The sequence below is a fragment of the Lissotriton helveticus genome, chromosome 3_1, assembly GCF_964261635.1.
Source record: "Lissotriton helveticus chromosome 3_1, aLisHel1.1, whole genome shotgun sequence".
NCBI lineage: Eukaryota > Metazoa > Chordata > Amphibia > Caudata > Salamandridae > Lissotriton > Lissotriton helveticus.
In genome coordinates this window covers 457,301,798-457,320,705 of record NC_136061.1, presented here as the reverse complement: position 1 = coordinate 457,320,705, position 18,908 = coordinate 457,301,798, and the positions used below count along the sequence as shown (strand labels likewise).

The 18,908-nt window shown below is 45.8% G+C and overlaps 1 protein-coding gene across 1 annotated transcript in view; it reads left to right on the top strand.

Annotated features, from left to right (window-relative positions):
* LOC144823123 (gamma-crystallin 2-like) overlaps positions 1-18,908 on the top strand; it is a 116,536-nt gene that overhangs the window by 68,197 nt on the left and 29,431 nt on the right. The window contains exon 2 of the mRNA XM_078681315.1: positions 6,706-6,948. Coding sequence (XP_078537441.1) covers positions 6,706-6,948 — 243 coding nt within the window. The remainder of the gene's footprint in view (positions 1-6,705; positions 6,949-18,908) is intronic.

Here is an 18,908-nt window from a genome sequence, read left to right as displayed (position 1 = left end):
AATGTGAGACCTGATGGTCCGCAGTATGGGGCTGCATGATGTGGAGGGTGCCATGGTCGCGGGCCCCGTGCTTGGTGCTCCCAGCGGCACGTGGTGGACCCTCTTGGGTCCTGGGGATGGTGGTGGTGGGTGTTGTTGCCCTATTGGGGCTTCGGGCTGCATGTTCAGTTGCTCAGGGGCATCTGTTCTTCAGGTTTGGCTCTTGGCTGGGCTCCCTTAGCTGCTGACAGTTGTCATCCGACTTTACAACAGGTCAGAGCAGGTGTTAGTTTACTGCTGCTACCGCGCCTTATCGCATGCTTTGTGATCTTATCGCCAAACTGACTGGTTGTTGAGAATGAGTGGTGTTGTTGCGGCTTTTTGCTCGGGAAAGCCTACTCTGCATCTCATTACCTATAGTTGCCGGGGCCATCCGTGGCGATGGTTTTTGAGGATGCTATTGCTGGAAAACTAGTGGTACCAGCTTGGATTGGGCGGTAAATTTATCACGACTTTGGCTGCGATAAAGTGCCATTAACTCGGCGATAGCTCCTTGAGAATATGCCCCAGAGTGGGGCAAAAGTATAGTCTCTCAACAGCTTTCTGTTGGTATATTTCACATAGATAGATGTGTATGCGACCGCATACCTGTAAGATACCCAGTAGGATACATTGTGGTAGGTGAGACCCATGTGTTACTTTGAGAAGTCAAAGAAAACTACAATATACAATGTTTTTTTTACCATTATCCTAGATCACACCAGATACAAGGCATTTACAGTGAGTATAGGAAATACATTAGCATACATAGATATTAAGAATGGAAGCAAATAGAAAATGTCTAACATTTTAGCAAGCAGTCACATTTAAGTGTCTGGCAATCTGATATAAGTGTACACCCACCTATTCCGTCATCTATTGTCTAAAGTGAGCCATGATGAGTGCAACATTCATTGGTGTAGGGCTATCAACTGACTAGAGAAGGCTCCCCCAGATTTTCAGAGAGTCTTCTTCAAGTGCCTTAAAACTGGTCTTTTATACATAGTTTAACTAAAAAAAAGGGGTACTGTTGTTGTTATCTCTTTTACCGCGCATTAGGCCACAGTGTGAAAACTGTCCCTGCAGGACGCAATGAGAACCATGCAGGCTTTCACATAATATTGCTCAATGGGAGGAATAGTAAAACATTAATAAGGCTAACATTTTTATATTATGTGCAGGCAAATCAAAATCATCCTCAAACAACAGGAAACGTTCACTGAATGAATGAATTACTAAAGCAGCATTTGATGTTAAACCATTGGGTAACAGAGATCACAGGTCATTGGCAATTAATGGTGATAATTGCTGATACTTGCTAATAAACACTGGCAGCTGACAACCAATGCAAAATCACTGGGATTCACCTATGAGACATATTTCTCTCCTACAAAGGACCAATCACCAGCAAATCCAAACAGCATTGTCTATGTGATCTATCTTTCCCACTATCTAGATTTGTGCTGTAAAACAACTGCTACATACGTACATGTAAATACTTATCAGCAACAGTTTACACACATTAAACCGCTGAACAATCATATATTTAAGAAAGCTACAAAGAGCCATATTTAGAGTTTGACAGACAAGGTACTCTGCCAAAATGTGGCAGATTTCCTGTCTGACAGAGTGCAATTGATTATCATGCATTTGTAATATGATGCGCTATGTTTTTTTACCCTGTCCGCCAAACTGTAAATAAGCCTAAAGTCTTTCTTTCCATTTATTATGGGTGTACAATCCAAAACAAGTATTGCAACCCTTAACAGCAGCAACACAGGGATTGTGGGAGACTCACAACTTGTGGTTTTTATAAAATAAGACTATGTTTCTATGGGATTGAATAGAAAAACTATATTTTAGGTATTTATTTATTTATTTATTTAGTGTTTTTATATAGTGCAAACATGACCCAAGAGGATGTCAGAGTGCTTTACAAATTATAAGGGTGAGATAAACAGGTAAAGCAGATGATATTAAGCAATTATAACAGTCACAATAACATACAGGAAGCAGTAGTATCAAGGCTGGGTGAACAACTCCTGCTAGTCCAAAAGAGAGAAACAGAACAGGCAATAGTGTCAGGCGACAGACCGCAAGTGCAGACAGTGTGCATTATGGTGTCGGGGAGTAGAGATCCTGGGAGCTAGAGCAGGAATTTGCTCATCAATGGCATTTTCACTTTTTTTTTAAAGATGCAGATGAATGGTTAACTCGGATTTCAGAAGGTAGGGAATTTCAAATTCTTGCCTCGAAAGGGAGCCAGTTTATTGATTTCAAATTCGGTCTGATGTGGTTATTGTGTTTGATTCCATTAATAAGCCTTGCAACTGAGTTAAGGGAGGCCCTTAGGGGGACCAACTTTGATCTAGGAAGGCCATAAAGGGTTACATTTCCATAGTCCAACCTGGAGATTACTAGGGTTTGAACAACTGATTTGAAGTCATCGAAGGGGAGGAAGAGTTTAAGTTCCCTTAAGATTCTCATCTTGAAGTTAGCTCCTCTGGTGGCTGAGCTGATGTGCTCCTGTATGTTCAAATTATTGTCGCACGTTATTTCCAACGATTTCATGGACTCAGTAACGCGTGGAATGTAATTGAGGGCTGTTAAATATTTCATCTTTTCAGCAATGTCGATTGCTTGTCTAGGGGATACAATTAAAAAGAATTCTGTTTTGAGAGTACTTATTTCAGGTGGTTGCACGTCAACCAAGTCCTCATGAAGTAGCGTTGTCATAGATGGAATCTATGTTGAACTCTATGCAACCACAAAATGCATTAGTGGCGTGAAATATGCTGCTGTACCCAAGCCGTGGAGGTATTCTGTGAAGTGCATGGTAGTCCCTGCTGCACATCGTTCCTTCCTTTACCCCTCCTCTTCTCTCCTGTCCATGTCTCATGTGCCATCAGTATTCATCTGCTCCTTTCACTCCTCTTTGCGTCCTTTGTGATACTTTGTTCCCTTCAAACAACCTTCCCCCTTGTGCTTCTTTGCTTCTATCCCCACTCTTTGTTCTAAGTTAATTGTTCCTTCCCGTCTTTCTCTGTGCCCTGTGTATTCTCCTGCTTCTCTTAACCTCGCTGCGCTTTATGGGTTTTTCTGCTCCTCTCAACCTTTGTTCCTATATGTGTTGTTCCTCGGCTCTCCTTGCCTCTCTCCGTGTCCTTTGTGTGACTCTTCTCTCTGTATTTATGTAAAATATTGCATAACCCTTGGAGGACAGCCTAAGTGAATTTTAGATAATAACAAAAAACAAGATAGAATATCAGGACCGCCAGACACAAGTATCTCATAGATGGATGGAGGCAGGGCCGGCTTTAGCGCTGGTGGTGCCATGTGTGACAATCATTTTTGGCGCCCCTGCATCCAGGGCTGGACTGGGAACCAAAACCGGCTCTGGCAAAGTGCTCGGCCAGCCCCCTAAGGATTTTGGGGTGCGCCAGAGCTCTTTGCCAGGGCCGGTTGGTGGCCGATTTTGTTACAGGGCCGATTTTGCAGCTATGCAGCCCAAAACCGGCCCCCTCCCTTGTGGCCCACCAGGGGAATGCCCGGTGCCCGCTACGGCCAGTCCGGCCCTGCCTGTATCCCATGACTGCCTCCTCGGATTCATCCACTACCACCAGGCAAAAGTGCCCCTCATCTCGCCAATCATAAACTATTGTTAAATACAGCGTTTTCCCTCCACAGGTCAGCACCCAGTGCCTCCACACCAGACGCTCTGCTCAAAGCCGACCCCTGATGGAGGAGGCAGAACACTAATATTTGTGTTAGAGGTGAAGTGTGGGCGAAGCAGAGAGGCGCCAGAGAGCAACGGAGAAGGTTACTGAAAGTACATGTGAAGCTGGAGACCACAGGGTATAGAAAGCGTGGGAGGAAAGATTGGGAGGAAAGAGTGGGGGCAGAGCGCGCACAAACACAGTCAGGGAAGTAGAGGAAATAGGAAGGCACAGTGTTGGTGAGGACAGCAAGTGAGTTACCTGGTTCTCTAGAATGGGGTACAGCATGTTCTTTCCAGAGAATTGTTTCTCTTGTTCAGCATTGCACATCAGGTGGATTCCTCCCTCCACAATGATGGTAGCCAGGAGAGACTATGGGCCACATCTATATAAAAGTATTTTGCGTTCGCAAAGTGTGCGAATCGCAAAATGTGTCTGTGAATGCAAAAATGCCTTTTGTTATGTATGGAAGGCTTTGCATTCGCAATTTAGGTAATCTCAATTTTTGCTATTAGCTAAAGTGCAAATGCAAATAGGGAATCACAATTTGAAAATCCCTAATGCACATGCAAGAAGTCTTTCCTAAATGCGAATTTGGCATTTAGGAAACACCAATTACCCTTCACTTCAAGTTGATGGTAACCGTGTGTGAATTTGGAAAAATGCACAAAAATGCATTTTTCAAAGTGCCATGTTGCGCACTCATGCCCTTAGGGCATGTGTGTACTTTACATGTGCACAACTTAAATTTTGGGGGTGCTTCAGGGGGCACTTAGGCCCTCGGACACCCTTGGCTTTGCATTTGCTAATTAACAATTACAAAGGCAAAACTTTTCACACCTACGGGCATATGGGCTTTTCGGCCCATAGGAACGAATGGAGTCATGTTACCTAACAGTAATTCATTATTTACCGAATCCCTATTTGGTAATATTAAGGAATCGCTAAATCTTTGGCGATTCCTACATGCATAGCGTTTTGCGATTCCCAAAATAACGATTTGGTAAAAATATCAGAATCGCATAATGCTCTTTTGATACATCAGGCCCTATGTCACAATAAGTAGGGGGCAGGAGGATTGGTGTTTGCCACTGGTTTTGGGGATGGATATTCCAACACCCCATCAGACTCAAAAGCTACAACAGTCTGCGACAGTAATTAGGAAAATATTTATTTCATTATTTTGACTAGTAGACTAGTAGATCTTTTTTTACATGAGCTTGCCAAATCTTTGTAACCTGAGTATTTCAAAATCAGTGTGGCTACAGTTAGCTGTCATAATGCGGTCCGAGCAGTGAAGTTGACATACATTCAAATACACCTAGAGGTTATTTTGACCCGACAATTTGAAATACACATACTATTGATGCTCAGATCAAATATATTTAAGTAATGCACTTGAAAGGGTTTTGCAACCAAAACGTAGCGATGATGATAATTCCCTACTGTAAACTGTATCCCCAGAGAGCCTGCTGCACCTGGAAAGTATAGTCGTGATCAGGTCATGTAGGTGAAAATACATTTAGTGATCCATTGTGAATCGCAATGCACACGTTGTGCCTTGAAAGAGAAAGGGGTGGCCAGAAGGCGATACTGTTTGTGGCACTGGGACCTCTGTCCTTTGAAAGGTCAGACTGAGAAAGCAATCACAATGCGAATGCAATTACAAGGACGCAGGTTTGCTGTTCCGTGCATGCCACCATCCCAGCCTTTGCTAATTTACACAGCGAGTCTCAAGCCGAGACCCACCCCTTCAATATTATGGAGGTGAGCAGTTTGCGACGTTTCGCAAAAGATTATACTGATCACAGCATAATGAAAACATGGCGCTGAAACCAGCCTGTTTGCAAGAGGTCCCCTCTTAGAACAACTCCACAGTGTCATCGCTTACGCCATTAACACAAACAGTAACTATAGTACAATGAAACAAGTTCTGTTTTGTATGTGGCACACAGGACGGATTATCCAAGTAAGTGTTGAGTCAAACGAAAGATATTACAGGTGCAATATTGCCAAGAATAATCAATTTCTGCCTGTTCTATGTTGCCAGGGATTGTCACTCCTTTCTGCTTTTGCTGCACATCTCTAATAGTTGTTAGCTCTTTTTAAAGAGGAAAATACCTGTAAAGTATCCTTCTTGAATACGTATGCTATAAACCATTCTTAACAAACATAATTCAATGTTTTTCCTGTTTTACTCCCCCAAAAAATAACAATGTAAGCAGCCAGTGTGAAATAATCAAGATGTGGGATCAGATCAAACACAAAATCTAAGGTGCAAGTTCGTGGTGGTGTTTATATCGAAACTTAAAAAAGGTATAGAGGCAGAAAAATATGACTTTTCCCCTCTAATCAGCACACTGTCATCAAAATGGGATATCTCCTGATGGTGGAAGCAGACCGCGCATCCATGGTGACAAAGGACTTCAACCCCGTGGCACAGAGCCTACCAGCAGGCTCACGTGTTTACCTCTGTTGCTGCGTTTCTGCTGACGGCCTGTAAACAACAACAGATTGTGCTGAATTAAATAGTGCCATCAGGGCTATAAAAGTCCAAGCTTCGAGAGGCCTGTTAGGGAAATCTGGCCGGGACTGGACACAATGGGGAAGGTAATTGCAACAGCAGCTGTCCTTTTATTTTTGGTGACATGACCCTCAAGTCTTTTTTCAGTGCCCATTTCATTTTCAGCCTGATCCAGGAAGGGAACTCTTTGTTAAGTTTGCTTGGACGCTTACACGACACTGTACAATTTCGTACTGAGACTATAGACGTTTATAATGTAGGTAGGCACATTGGCGCAATACTTCACCTCACTTTTGGTCACATGAGCGCCTCCTTAAATAACCCTCTAAATTTAGTGTCACTCCAGGCCAGTGAATCCATTTAAAAAAGAAGAACAATAAAATGAACACAATTTATTGGAAAGCCCCATACAAGTTCAATGGCATTTTCTATTGCTTTTACTAACAGATCACCTTCTATGAGGGCAGGAACTTTCAGGGCCGCTCCTACGAGTGCAGCAGCGACCAGCACGACCTGCATTCATTCATCAGCCGCTGCAACTCCATCCGGGTGGAGAGTGGGTGCTGGATGATCTACCAGCGCCCCACCTACGCGGGCCACCAGTACTTGCTGAGGAGAGGCGACTACCCGGACTTCCAAGAAAGGATAGGTTTCAGTGACTCCATTCGGTCCTGCCGCATTGTCCCACCAGTAAGTTTGGTGCCATCCTAACATGTATCTTATTTTTAGCTGCTTTTTTATTATGATTTAAGTGAGTATACCATTGCTATAAATGGAAAGCAAATGCTAATTTCCAAATTGTAAACAAATGAAAATATCTTGAGCACATTTTCCTCCTTTTCTGATGCCTTTGAACCTTACAAGAGGAGAGAGCTGCTCCCAAATCCAAAGCAGTCTGAATCTGCATAAGAAGATGAAGTTCATCTTGTATTACTAGGCTTGGTTTCCCCTTTGTGAGATCAACAAACTGCTTTCTGTCTCATTGGGTTTCAGTACCTCCTCAGTCCTAACTCATCTCAGGCCTTACTGTAGAGTTGATAGAGTGCCAATCATGTAATATGGAACTTGGAATGTAGTGGGAGAATGTAATGGTATGAAATTTGTGAGGAACTGCAGAACCAGTGGAAAGAAGCTGGAGGTAACTTGTTGGAGAAATAAAAGATTAGATTCAAACTGCTTCAAGATGTGTGCATCTTTACATAACTGGCGAGAAGATTATGTCTGTGAGGGGAACATATACCGTAGTACCCCCACTCCTGGATAAGAAGAATAAAGAAGAAGTGATGCACTAGGAACATGCAGGACCCTCATCTGAGATCTCCGATGTCTTTCAACGTGCTTCCAATGCACTGAACGTGCTGAACGTGTCTCGAAGGAGTGAAGGAGCGTTTCTCCATATATGCCACACAACTTCAAGAATTAGTAAAGAAAAGTCTCTTAGGTACCATCCAGGGTCAGCTCCTCCACTAGGGAGGAGGAGCATTGCCCCACTGCTTCTCAAAGTGCGAGAAGCAGAAACATGAAATGGTAATAACTTTCTGTTACTACCATTATATGTTTGGTTGTGGGTGGGTGGGGCAGCTCTGAGAGCAGGGCAGGGGAGAAGTGGTGTGCATGCTCACTACCGATTGCACTAAGACTGTTTGGTCGGCGACCTGGGGTCACCCAAACCAGTCATGCACACTTTGCCCTTCTCCATACAGGCAACTATGCAGCCTACCTGGAGAAAAATTATCTCCCAATAAGTGGCTGGCTGGGCGGCGTCCCGACCAATCACAACGCTGCTTGCAGCATTGTGATTGCGTGATGGGAGGGGGAGCCTGGCTGCCTGCTTCTGCATTCTGATCCTGGAGAGCAGGAGAGCAGAGAAGACATGGGACCCGGCCGGCAGGAAGGTACGTTTAATTATATATATATATTTTTTAATTAAATTAACCCCATCCTGCATGACTCCCCCACGTGACCCCTCCGCCCCGTCACCCGTGAGTCATGCCGGCCGCGACTGGTACCACCATCAGGAACATCAAGAAGATACCACATGTATAAAGTTAATTTCCACTGAAAAAAGGACTACACCCAAAACTAAAATCTAGATGGAGCATTTTTCGTTTTTGTGTTAGCTTGTTCTAGTAATTTGTTTTTTTGGTCAGTTGTATTGACTTTTTATTTTACTTGGTTATTTTAAAATTTCTGTCCAGGTACTTCAATATGGCTGACCTAGGCATGGACCCTGTGAGAGGCTGGTTTAGTACATGCTGCTCACTTATGTAAGTGTAACATCCAGAACTAATCCAGACAACCCTTATGGTGATTTTAGTGGTCTTTGACAACTTTAGGAAGCTCTCTATGTGGTAGCTGGGAGAGCAGTCTTCAGGCTTAGTCCAGAAGGAGTGCAAATCACCTTGTTTTACCAGTACTTAATCTTATGGTATAGGTTAAGTGAAAAAGAATCACACATTGTTGGTATAAAAATAGGTATTTTATAACAAACACTCACTAACACAATTGTACTATCTCCTACCCAGAGATAGAAACACAATACACACAATACTTAGGAAATAGAGCACGTAAGTAGCAGAAATACACAGTAGTCTCCAGGGGGAGACCAAACCATATACTAAAATAGTTGAATGGGAACCACGACTCATATCAAGAATGAACCCAGAAGATGTAGAAGTGTTGGGGACCCAAGAACCAACCCGAGGTAAGTACCCAGGAACCCCACTGAGGCCTTGTGCAGAGCGTCAACACGACCACGTAATCAACACAAGTCAATGAGTAAGTCTCGTTTGCAGTTCATAGGAAAATGGACCCTTCCCAGCGGACCCTGAAGAAACCCCGTGAAAGATGGAAGGTTGGAGAGTCACCCCACCCGTGGATACCCCAGAACCAGGATACCTATACCAGGGAAGCCGGGTGCATAGGTGTCAAGTGATGTCAGAAACCGCAGTAGACCACAATGGAGGACTTCAGGAAAGATGCCGCTGGACATGAAGATGAAGGAGTCTAGTGGAGCCCCTACGGTGGATTCAAGATGAGAGGTAGCTGCAAGCAGAGAAGACAGAGTCTATGCCACTCAGAAGTGACCGAGAGGCATGGAAGACGCATGCCCACCAATGTCAGAGATGCATGTGAGGCTAACAGTGCCCTTGAAGTAGCAGCTGTGCAGGCCAGGTGATGCTGTGGAAGACCAGGAGCTATTCATGAGCTGTGCCAAATCAGATGTCGAGGGCCAAGAGGTCAGTGTCCAGCATGGGCACCAACAAGCTGTGGCAGCAGAAACCATCGTAGGCAACGAAAAAGGTGCAGGGTCGGGACCAGCAGGTCCAAGTGACTCTCCGCGACCAGGTAAGTCAGAGCAGGCCCAAGCAAGCAGGGGAGGCAACTGAAGTCAAAGAAGACCCTCAGGAGGATCCATAGACCGAAGGCACAGGAGTCGCAAGAGGACCATGAGCAGCTCACAAAAGAAGAAGGCCCCTGGTACACAGGAAGCAGTGAGGGTAAAGATCTTGGCTGCAGGAGTTGCTTGAGATTGGAGCTTCTTGGAACCCAAAGATCTCAGGAGGAGAAAGTCAACAAGCACTGGCAACAGCAAGTCAATGCAGTGTACTGGTGTTCTGTTTCAGCGCTTCTGACAAGGGATACTGACCTCAAACTAAGTTTGAAGACATTGTAGGCCTCAAGGGATTTGCAGAACCGCCACCTATGTTGCAGAGCCTTTCAGAGTCCATGGGAGCCCAGGATAAACAGACCGTTCAGCTGCATTGTGGTGCTTGCAGATGCAGGGGAGTGACTCTTTCACTCCAAGGGAGATTCCTTCGGGTGTCTTGGATGTCACAGGCCTGGTGGAGAACCTGTTTGTAGCACAGACTCACACATTGCAGAAGACCAGCAGGACGATGAAACCTACAAGAATCTTCCCTGGTGCAGTCTCGGTTCCCAAAGTCCAGCAAAGTCCAGAGTGTCCAGACAGTCAAAGTTGAAGTGGTATGTGATTTGAATCTTGTATCACGACAAATCTAGGGACCCACCCATGTGTAAGCCCATAAGTACCACTAGGTAAGGTTTGGGATGATTCAGGCATCCCTCCCAGAGGAGGGGATGGACAGTGGGTAGGATACTCCCACGTCCTATGTCCAGTTTCACGCCAAAGCGGGAGCCAACGGCTCCCTGAACTGGTTTGAACTGGAGTATGCAAGGAGGGCACCAAATGTGCCTTTCAAGCAGTCTCAGTGGAATTGGCAAGTGCCCCCACCCTGTCCCAATACACTAAATCCTGTCTGGGAGTTGGTCATACCTCCCTGTGACAGGATACCTATTGTCCTGCATTCTCCTGCTCAGGCTTGGCTCAGCGATGATTCAGAAAAGGGGGTGGTGATGAACAGAGTGCCTGAATTAAGCAGACCACTCTTACCCAGTCCAAAGATCAGGGCTTGATCCATCACCGTTTTTTAGCTCACTGCACCATCCCAGCTCAGAACTTGGCTATATGCAAATTAGTCTGTTCCTGTCCCAGTGCATGATGGGAACAGGGCAAACCAAACTACCAAGCCAATTCTTGTACTGGGAAGGAAACAAGCTTCCGGGGACCGGTTTCTGCCATTTCAGGCGTCGTCGGCCCGGCTTGCTTGAATCCTGATGGTGCAATGAGCAAGGGACTCACATCTGAGTATACCCTTCCACGCTTATGGTGGACAAAATGATTCAGAAAAGGGGGTGGTGATGAACAGAGTGCCTGAATTAAGCAGACCACTCTTACCCAGTCCAAAGATCAGGGCTTGATCCATCACCGTTTTTTAGCTCACTGCACCATCCCAGCTCAGAACTTGGCTATATGCAAATTAGTCTGTTCCTGTCCCAGTGCATGACGGGAACAGGGCAAACCAAACTACCAAGCCAATTCTTGTACTGGGAAGGAAACAAGCTTCCGGGGACCGGTTTCTGCCATTTCAGGCGTCGTCGGCCCGGCTTGCTTGAATCCTGATGGTGCAATGAGCAAGGGACTCACATCTGAGTATACCCTTCCACGCTTATGGTGGACAAAATGATTCAGAAAAGGGGGTGGTGATGAACAGAGTGCCTGAATTAAGCAGACCACTCTTACCCAGTCCAAAGATCAGGGCTTGATCCATCACCGTTTTTTAGCTCACTGCACCATCCCAGCTCAGAACTTGGCTATATGCAAATTAGTCTGTTCCTGTCCCAGTGCATGATGGGAACAGGGCAAACCAAACTACCAAGCCAATTCTTGTACTGGGAAGGAAACAAGCTTCCAGGGACAGACTAATTTGCATATAGCCAGGTTCTAACCTGGGATGGGGCAGTGAGATAAATAACGGTGATGGATCAAGCCCTGATCTTTGGACTGGGTAAGAGTGGTCTGCTTAATTCAGACACTCTGTTCATCACCACCCCCTTTTCTGTATCGTTTTTGGCCACTATAGGTGTGGCAGGGTATACTCAGACATGAGTCCCTTTCTCACTGCTCCATCAGGATTCAAGCAAGCCGGGCCGAAGAGGCTGAAATGCCAGAAACCGGTCCCCGGTAGCTTGTCTCCTTTCTGGTGAAGAATTGGCTTGGTAGTTTGGTCTGCCCTGTTCCCATGATGCACTGGGCCAGGGACAGACTAATTTGCATATAGCCAGGTTCTGAGCTGGGATGGGGCAGTGAGATAAATAACGGTGATGGATCAAGCTCTGATCTTTGGACTGGGTAAGAGTGGTCTGCTTAATTCAGACACTCTGTTCATCACCACCCCCTTTTCTGTATCGTTTTTGGCCACTATAGGTGTGGCAGGGTATACTCAGACATGAGTCCCTTTCTCACTGCTCCATCAGGATTCAAGCAAGCCGGGCCGAAGAGGCTGAAATGCCAGAAACCGGTCCCCGGTAGCTTGTCTCCTTTCTGGTGAAGAATTGGCTTGGTAGTTTGGTCTGCCCTGTTCCCATGATGCACTGGGCCAGGGACAGACTAATTTGCATATAGCCAGGTTCTGAGCTGGGATGGGGCAGTGAGATAAATAACGGTGATGGATCAAGCCCTGATCTTTGGACTGGGTAAGAGTGGTCTGCTTAATTCAGACACTCTGTTCATCACCACCCCCTTTTCTGTATCGTTTTTGGCCACTATAGGTGTGGCAGGGTATACTCAGACATGAGTCCCTTTCTCACTGCTCCATCAGGATTCAAGCAAGCCGGGCCGAAGAGGCTGAAATGCCAGAAACCGGTCCCCGGTAGCTTGTCTCCTTTCTGGTGAAGAATTGGCTTGGTAGTTTGGTCTGCCCTGTTCCCATGATGCACTGGGCCAGGGACAGACTAATTTGCATATAGCCAGGTTCTGAGCTGGGATGGGGCAGTGAGATACATAACGGTGATGGATCAAGCCCTGATCTTTGGACTGGGTAAGAGTGGTCTGCTTAATTCAGACACTCTGTTCATCACCACCCCCTTTTCTGTATCGTTTTTGGCCACTATAGGTGTGGCAGGGTATACTCAGACATGAGTCCCTTTCTCACTGCTCCATCAGGATTCAAGCAAGCCGGGCCGAAGAGGCTGAAATGCCAGAAACCGGTCCCCGGTAGCTTGTCTCCTTTCTGGTGAAGAATTGGCTTGGTAGTTTGGTCTGCCCTGTTCCCATGATGCACTGGGCCAGGGACAGACTAATTTGCATATAGCCAGGTTCTGAGCTGGGATGGGGCAGTGAGATAAATAACGGTGATGGATCAAGCCCTGATCTTTGGACTGGGTAAGAGTGGTCTGCTTAATTCAGACACTCTGTTCATCACCACCCCCTTTTCTGTATCGTTTTTGGCCACTATAGGTGTGGCAGGGTATACTCAGACATGAGTCCCTTTCTCACTGCTCCATCAGGATTCAAGCAAGCCGGGCCGAAGAGGCTGAAATGCCAGAAACCGGTCCCCGGTAGCTTGTCTCCTTTCTGGTGAAGAATTGGCTTGGTAGTTTGGTCTGCCCTGTTCCCATGATGCACTGCGCCAGGGACAGACTAATTTGCATATAGCCAGGTTCTGAGCTGGGATGGGGCAGTGAGATAAATCACGGTGATGGATCAAGCCCTGATCTTTGGACTGGGTAAGAGTGGTCTGCTTAATTCAGACACTCTGTTCATCACCACCCCCTTTTCTGTATCGTTTTTGGCCACTATAGGTGTGGCAGGGTATACTCAGACATGAGTCCCTTTCTCACTGCTCCATCAGGATTCAAGCAAGCCGGGCCGAAGAGGCTGAAATGCCAGAAACCGGTCCCCGGTAGCTTGTCTCCTTTCTGGTGAAGAATTGGCTTGGTAGTTTGGTCTGCCCTGTTCCCATGATGCACTGGGCCAGGGACAGACTAATTTGCATATAGCCAGGTTCTGAGCTGGGATGGGGCAGTGAGATAAATAACGGTGATGGATCAAGCCCTGATCTTTGGACTGGGTAAGAGTGGTCTGCTTAATTCAGACACTCTGTTCATCACCACCCCCTTTTCTGTATCGTTTTTGGCCACTATAGGTGTGGCAGGGTATACTCAGACATGAGTCCCTTTCTCACTGCTCCATCAGGATTCAAGCAAGCCGGGCCGAAGAGGCTGAAATGCCAGAAACCGGTCCCCGGTAGCTTGTCTCCTTTCTGGTGAAGAATTGGCTTGGTAGTTTGGTCTGCCCTGTTCCCATGATGCACTGGGCCAGGGACAGACTAATTTGCATATAGCCAGGTTCTGAGCTGGGATGGGGCAGTGAGATAAATAACGGTGATGGATCAAGCCCTGATCTTTGGACTGGGTAAGAGTGGTCTGCTTAATTCAGACACTCTGTTCATCACCACCCCCTTTTCTGTATCGTTTTTGGCCACTATAGGTGTGGCAGGGTATACTCAGACATGAGTCCCTTTCTCACTGCTCCATCAGGATTCAAGCAAGCCGGGCCGAAGAGGCTGAAATGCCAGAAACCGGTCCCCGGTAGCTTGTCTCCTTTCTGGTGAAGAATTGGCTTGGTAGTTTGGTCTGCCCTGTTCCCATGATGCACTGGGCCAGGGACAGACTAATTTGCATATAGCCAGGTTCTGAGCTGGGATGGGGCAGTGAGATAAATAACGGTGATGGATCAAGCCCTGATCTTTGGACTGGGTAAGAGTGGTCTGCTTAATTCAGACACTCTGTTCATCACCACCCCCTTTTCTGTATCGTTTTTGGCCACTATAGGTGTGGCAGGGTATACTCAGACATGAGTCCCTTTCTCACTGCTCCATCAGGATTCAAGCAAGCCGGGCCGAAGAGGCTGAAATGCCAGAAACCGGTCCCCGGTAGCTTGTCTCCTTTCTGGTGAAGAATTGGCTTGGTAGTTTGGTCTGCCCTGTTCCCATGATGCACTGGGCCAGGGACAGACTAATTTGCATATAGCCAGGTTCTGAGCTGGGATGGGGCAGTGAGATAAATAACGGTGATGGATCAAGCCCTGATCTTTGGACTGGGTAAGAGTGGTCTGCTTAATTCAGACACTCTGTTCATCACCACCCCCTTTTCTGTATCGTTTTTGGCCACTATAGGTGTGGCAGGGTATACTCAGACATGAGTCCCTTTCTCACTGCTCCATCAGGATTCAAGCAAGCCAGGCCGAAGAGGCTGAAATGCCAGAAACCGGTCCCCGGTAGCTTGTCTCCTTTCTGGTGAAGAATTGGCTTGGTAGTTTGGTCTGCCCTGTTCCCATGATGCACTGGGCCAGGGACAGACTAATTTGCATATAGCCAGGTTCTGAGCTGGGATGGGGCAGTGAGATAAATAACGGTGATGGATCAAGCCCTGATCTTTGGACTGGGTAAGAGTGGTCTGCTTAATTCAGACACTCTGTTCATCACCACCCCCTTTTCTGTATCGTTTTTGGCCACTATAGGTGTGGCAGGGTATACTCAGACATGAGTCCCTTTCTCACTGCTCCATCAGGATTCAAGCAAGCCGGGCCGAAGAGGCTGAAATGCCAGAAACCGGTCCCCGGTAGCTTGTCTCCTTTCTGGTGAAGAATTGGCTTGGTAGTTTGGTCTGCCCTGTTCCCATGATGCACTGGGCCAGGGACAGACTAATTTGCATATAGCCAGGTTCTGAGCTGGGATGGGGCAGTGAGATAAATAACGGTGATGGATCAAGCCCTGATCTTTGGACTGGGTAAGAGTGGTCTGCTTAATTCAGACACTCTGTTCATCACCACCCCCTTTTCTGTATCAGGCTTGGCTCAGCAGCAGGAGGGCCGAAATGTGTATCTGGCTGGCAGCAGCCCTAGCTTGCTGTCCTTTTCTGGAAGACTGGTACTGGGAGCACTGAGGGCCTCCCGGAGTAGCTTTAGAGTGCATGGAATCATACCTTCTACACCGTTCACGGTGTGGGGGTATGAATCCAACATGAAACCAAACATGACAGGGTTTTTTGCAGCCAGTTTAGAGATGGTCATTGCGTAATGACGCATGGCCACTCTATTTGTCATAATGGCTGTTGCACTTAAAATCCAGGAGAATAGACTCCGAAGGTTGTAGGGGTGCCCTGCTCATGCAGGGGCACCCTCACACTTAGGACTCAGCACCCGGCCTTCAGGATTGAAAGGCCTGCCTTGGGGGTGACTTATAGGATTTAAGTGTAGTGACCTCAGAGATAAGGGAACCTAGCCAGCACCAGCTCACACAAGCTGCAATGGCAGGCGTATAGTCACAATTTGAGTGGTCTCTCTTGGGTGGGATAATACATGTTGCAGCCCATGAGAGACCCCTGGTGTACCTATGCCCTGGATACCTTAGTACAATATACTAGGGACTTACAAGGGTACACCAGTAGCCAATCTGGAGTGTACCTAAGTACTCACCATGTCCAATTTAGAGAAGAAGAACAGAGACTGGGGTCCTGTTTAGCAGGATCCGAGTTAGACTAGTCAGGAAACATAATGACACCAGCAAAACGTGAGGGTGACCATGAAAGCAGATCCTATTTTCCTACAGACCCCACTCCCATATTCTTATCAACTCCTTATTGGTCCCGTCAATACCTTGGAAACAATGGAAAAATGGTCTTCGCTTATATTTTGATGATTGGTGGGGACACATATGGTCTGGTGCAAAAACAAGCTATCTTGCTTCATCATTTTGGTATTGAAGGGCGAAGGTTATTTGAAGACCTGCCTGAAATTTCCTTAGGGATGGGAGATGGGAAACCCGATGAAGTTAGATGCATGTTTTACCAATTCAATTCAATTCCTTTATTCGGTTTTCATAGAAGTACAAAAACCATAAAAGTACAGTTTTAAAAACATTGATTACAAGTAAATAAATGTAATTCTTTACTTGTAATAAATAGTTAACAACCTTTACAGATTCAATCAGTGAAGTACATTACAACAATAAAAAATGCCAGAATTAAGAGTCAGTGTTTGAAGACAGCTAATACATAGTTAAAACACAAATGGAGAACATCTTATTCTTACACAGAGTGTACAGCACCCATCTTACTCTAAGTTTTACCTGTGCCTAACACAGAGTTTCAGAAATTGAGCTATGTTTTTTTTGTGTTTTACCATGAAAATTAATGTTGTTTTAGTGCGGCATGAGTTATTTTCCTAGGTACAGAGGTTAGATGGAAGATATTGCATGACCTGTGGTTGTATTAAAGGGTCTATCTCTGTCTTGCCAATTCAGGGAATAATATGATACCAGGAAAGATACAAAGAAGGTGGATGTCAAAGTTGGTGACTGGGTTGTGATAAGGATGGAAGGTGTAGTCAGGAAGGAGATAGCAAATATTTGCAACCGTTTAAAGTGAGGAGTGTGAAACTGAGTGTGGTGGTCCTGGAATATGGATCTGAATGGAGTTTTGGAAACCTGTGCAAACTCATGGTGATAGAGCGCGCGAGGCCACCCGACCAATAGTTTTCGCCGTTTTCCGGCTTCAGGGCCCATATACTTTCAAATCACCATATACATCGATCAGGTGACTTCACGAGCTCTACCAATTTGTGTGTGTTCTCCCTGCTAATAATTTTCAATGCACCCGACTTACCATCCACCGATGCGGGTACCTAATGACCACAATGAATCAGGGAGCTAGCTGTAAAGAAAAGGCAGCAAAATACAAACCCAACCAATAACATTCAAAATACTATTGAAATGACCACGGACAACTGGAAGTTTTAAAATGTTTATCTAAAGTTCATTGTTTTCTTGTATGAGGTACAGTAAAATAAGGCAATCAATAACCAAGATAACGTAAATTATATAGGCATAAAGAAATAATGACAGGGTAATCATTCAAATGTAATATGGTATGTAGATGGGAAAAATACTATAAAATCTCAGAAATGTTTAAGCATGGACAGTTTATGCATGGATAACTATAGGAGGGCCTATAAAGAGTAACACGCTTCACTTAAGGTGAATGGGCCTTTGAACAATCTAGGCAATGAAGTTCTAGACCATATCAGAAAATTACAAACTGCAATGCAAAATATAATCTCTATCAAATGAGAAGACATAGGAACAAACTTATGAAAAATATGTAATTGACTTTCAATAGTTGCGGAAAGGCATGGAAAATATAACATATGCAATGATGAACTTTATTAAAGCAAAAGTTAGAAATTCAGAAGGTGCAGGATTTTAAGAGTTTCAGAGCAAATATTTACCTAGAATGGTGTGGAAACCAAACCCTGGCCACGGGTCAGTTAAGGACCGGAAACCCTCAAGGAAGGATACCCCTCAAAGGACAGCAGGTGCAGAATGGACACCCAGGACAGGACAGGATACCCTCGGAATAGGAATCAGGACAGGACCCTCAGGACAGGACAGCAAACCCTCAGGACAGGACCGCTCAGGACAGGACCGCACCCGCAGTTTGGAAGCAACGCCTGCGCTCCACCCGCTCTGCAGTTATCGATCAAGACCCCGATTGGGTCAGCGAACTCCCAGTAAAGTGCTTCACCAGCACTTTAAGGTTCAGTAGAACCTCAGTCTATGGTCAAATTCGGACAGAGTGCTTCGCAGCGCTCTGTATCTTCAGTCACCTATTGAGTGCGTTGGGTCAGTGACAGGTCAGCTAAACCAGACAAGTCGGACGGCTCCCCAGGGGAACCCAGGGTAGATATACAGTTTGGGGACAGCGTACCACCCCCCAATGTTGCAAAGTGTCAGAATCCCTTAATTTCGATTGGTCCTAAGGTAGGATTTGGGTAACATACCAATCACGACATAGTGCTTCAAGCCTACATTTGCATAATAGGGTACCGCCTAACTAGATTGGGGTTCTCATGAGAACTGGTGCAGAAATACAATGGCAACTTTAACATTGTTGCTCTGTGAGCACATATGATTGGTTCAGCCGAGTTTTCGGGTCGTTCTCAGGAGCATCTTGCTCATCACTGCCAACTGGCTGCGTTCCATCAGTCAAGGTCTGTTTAGGCCTCGGCAAGTCGCGCAGGCGCAGAAGAGACCTCCAAGATGGTTCTCGGCACAGACAAACCCCATTCCCCGCGGTACATAAAAAGTAAGCGAAAAACAAATTAATACATAATAATGTCATTATGTAAACACATCACAGGATTTGTACTTTTGACTCATCATCAAGAAATAAAACTATTGCATTTAAATGTTAGCTACATTGACACAGTCACAAGAGCAGTGGCACGA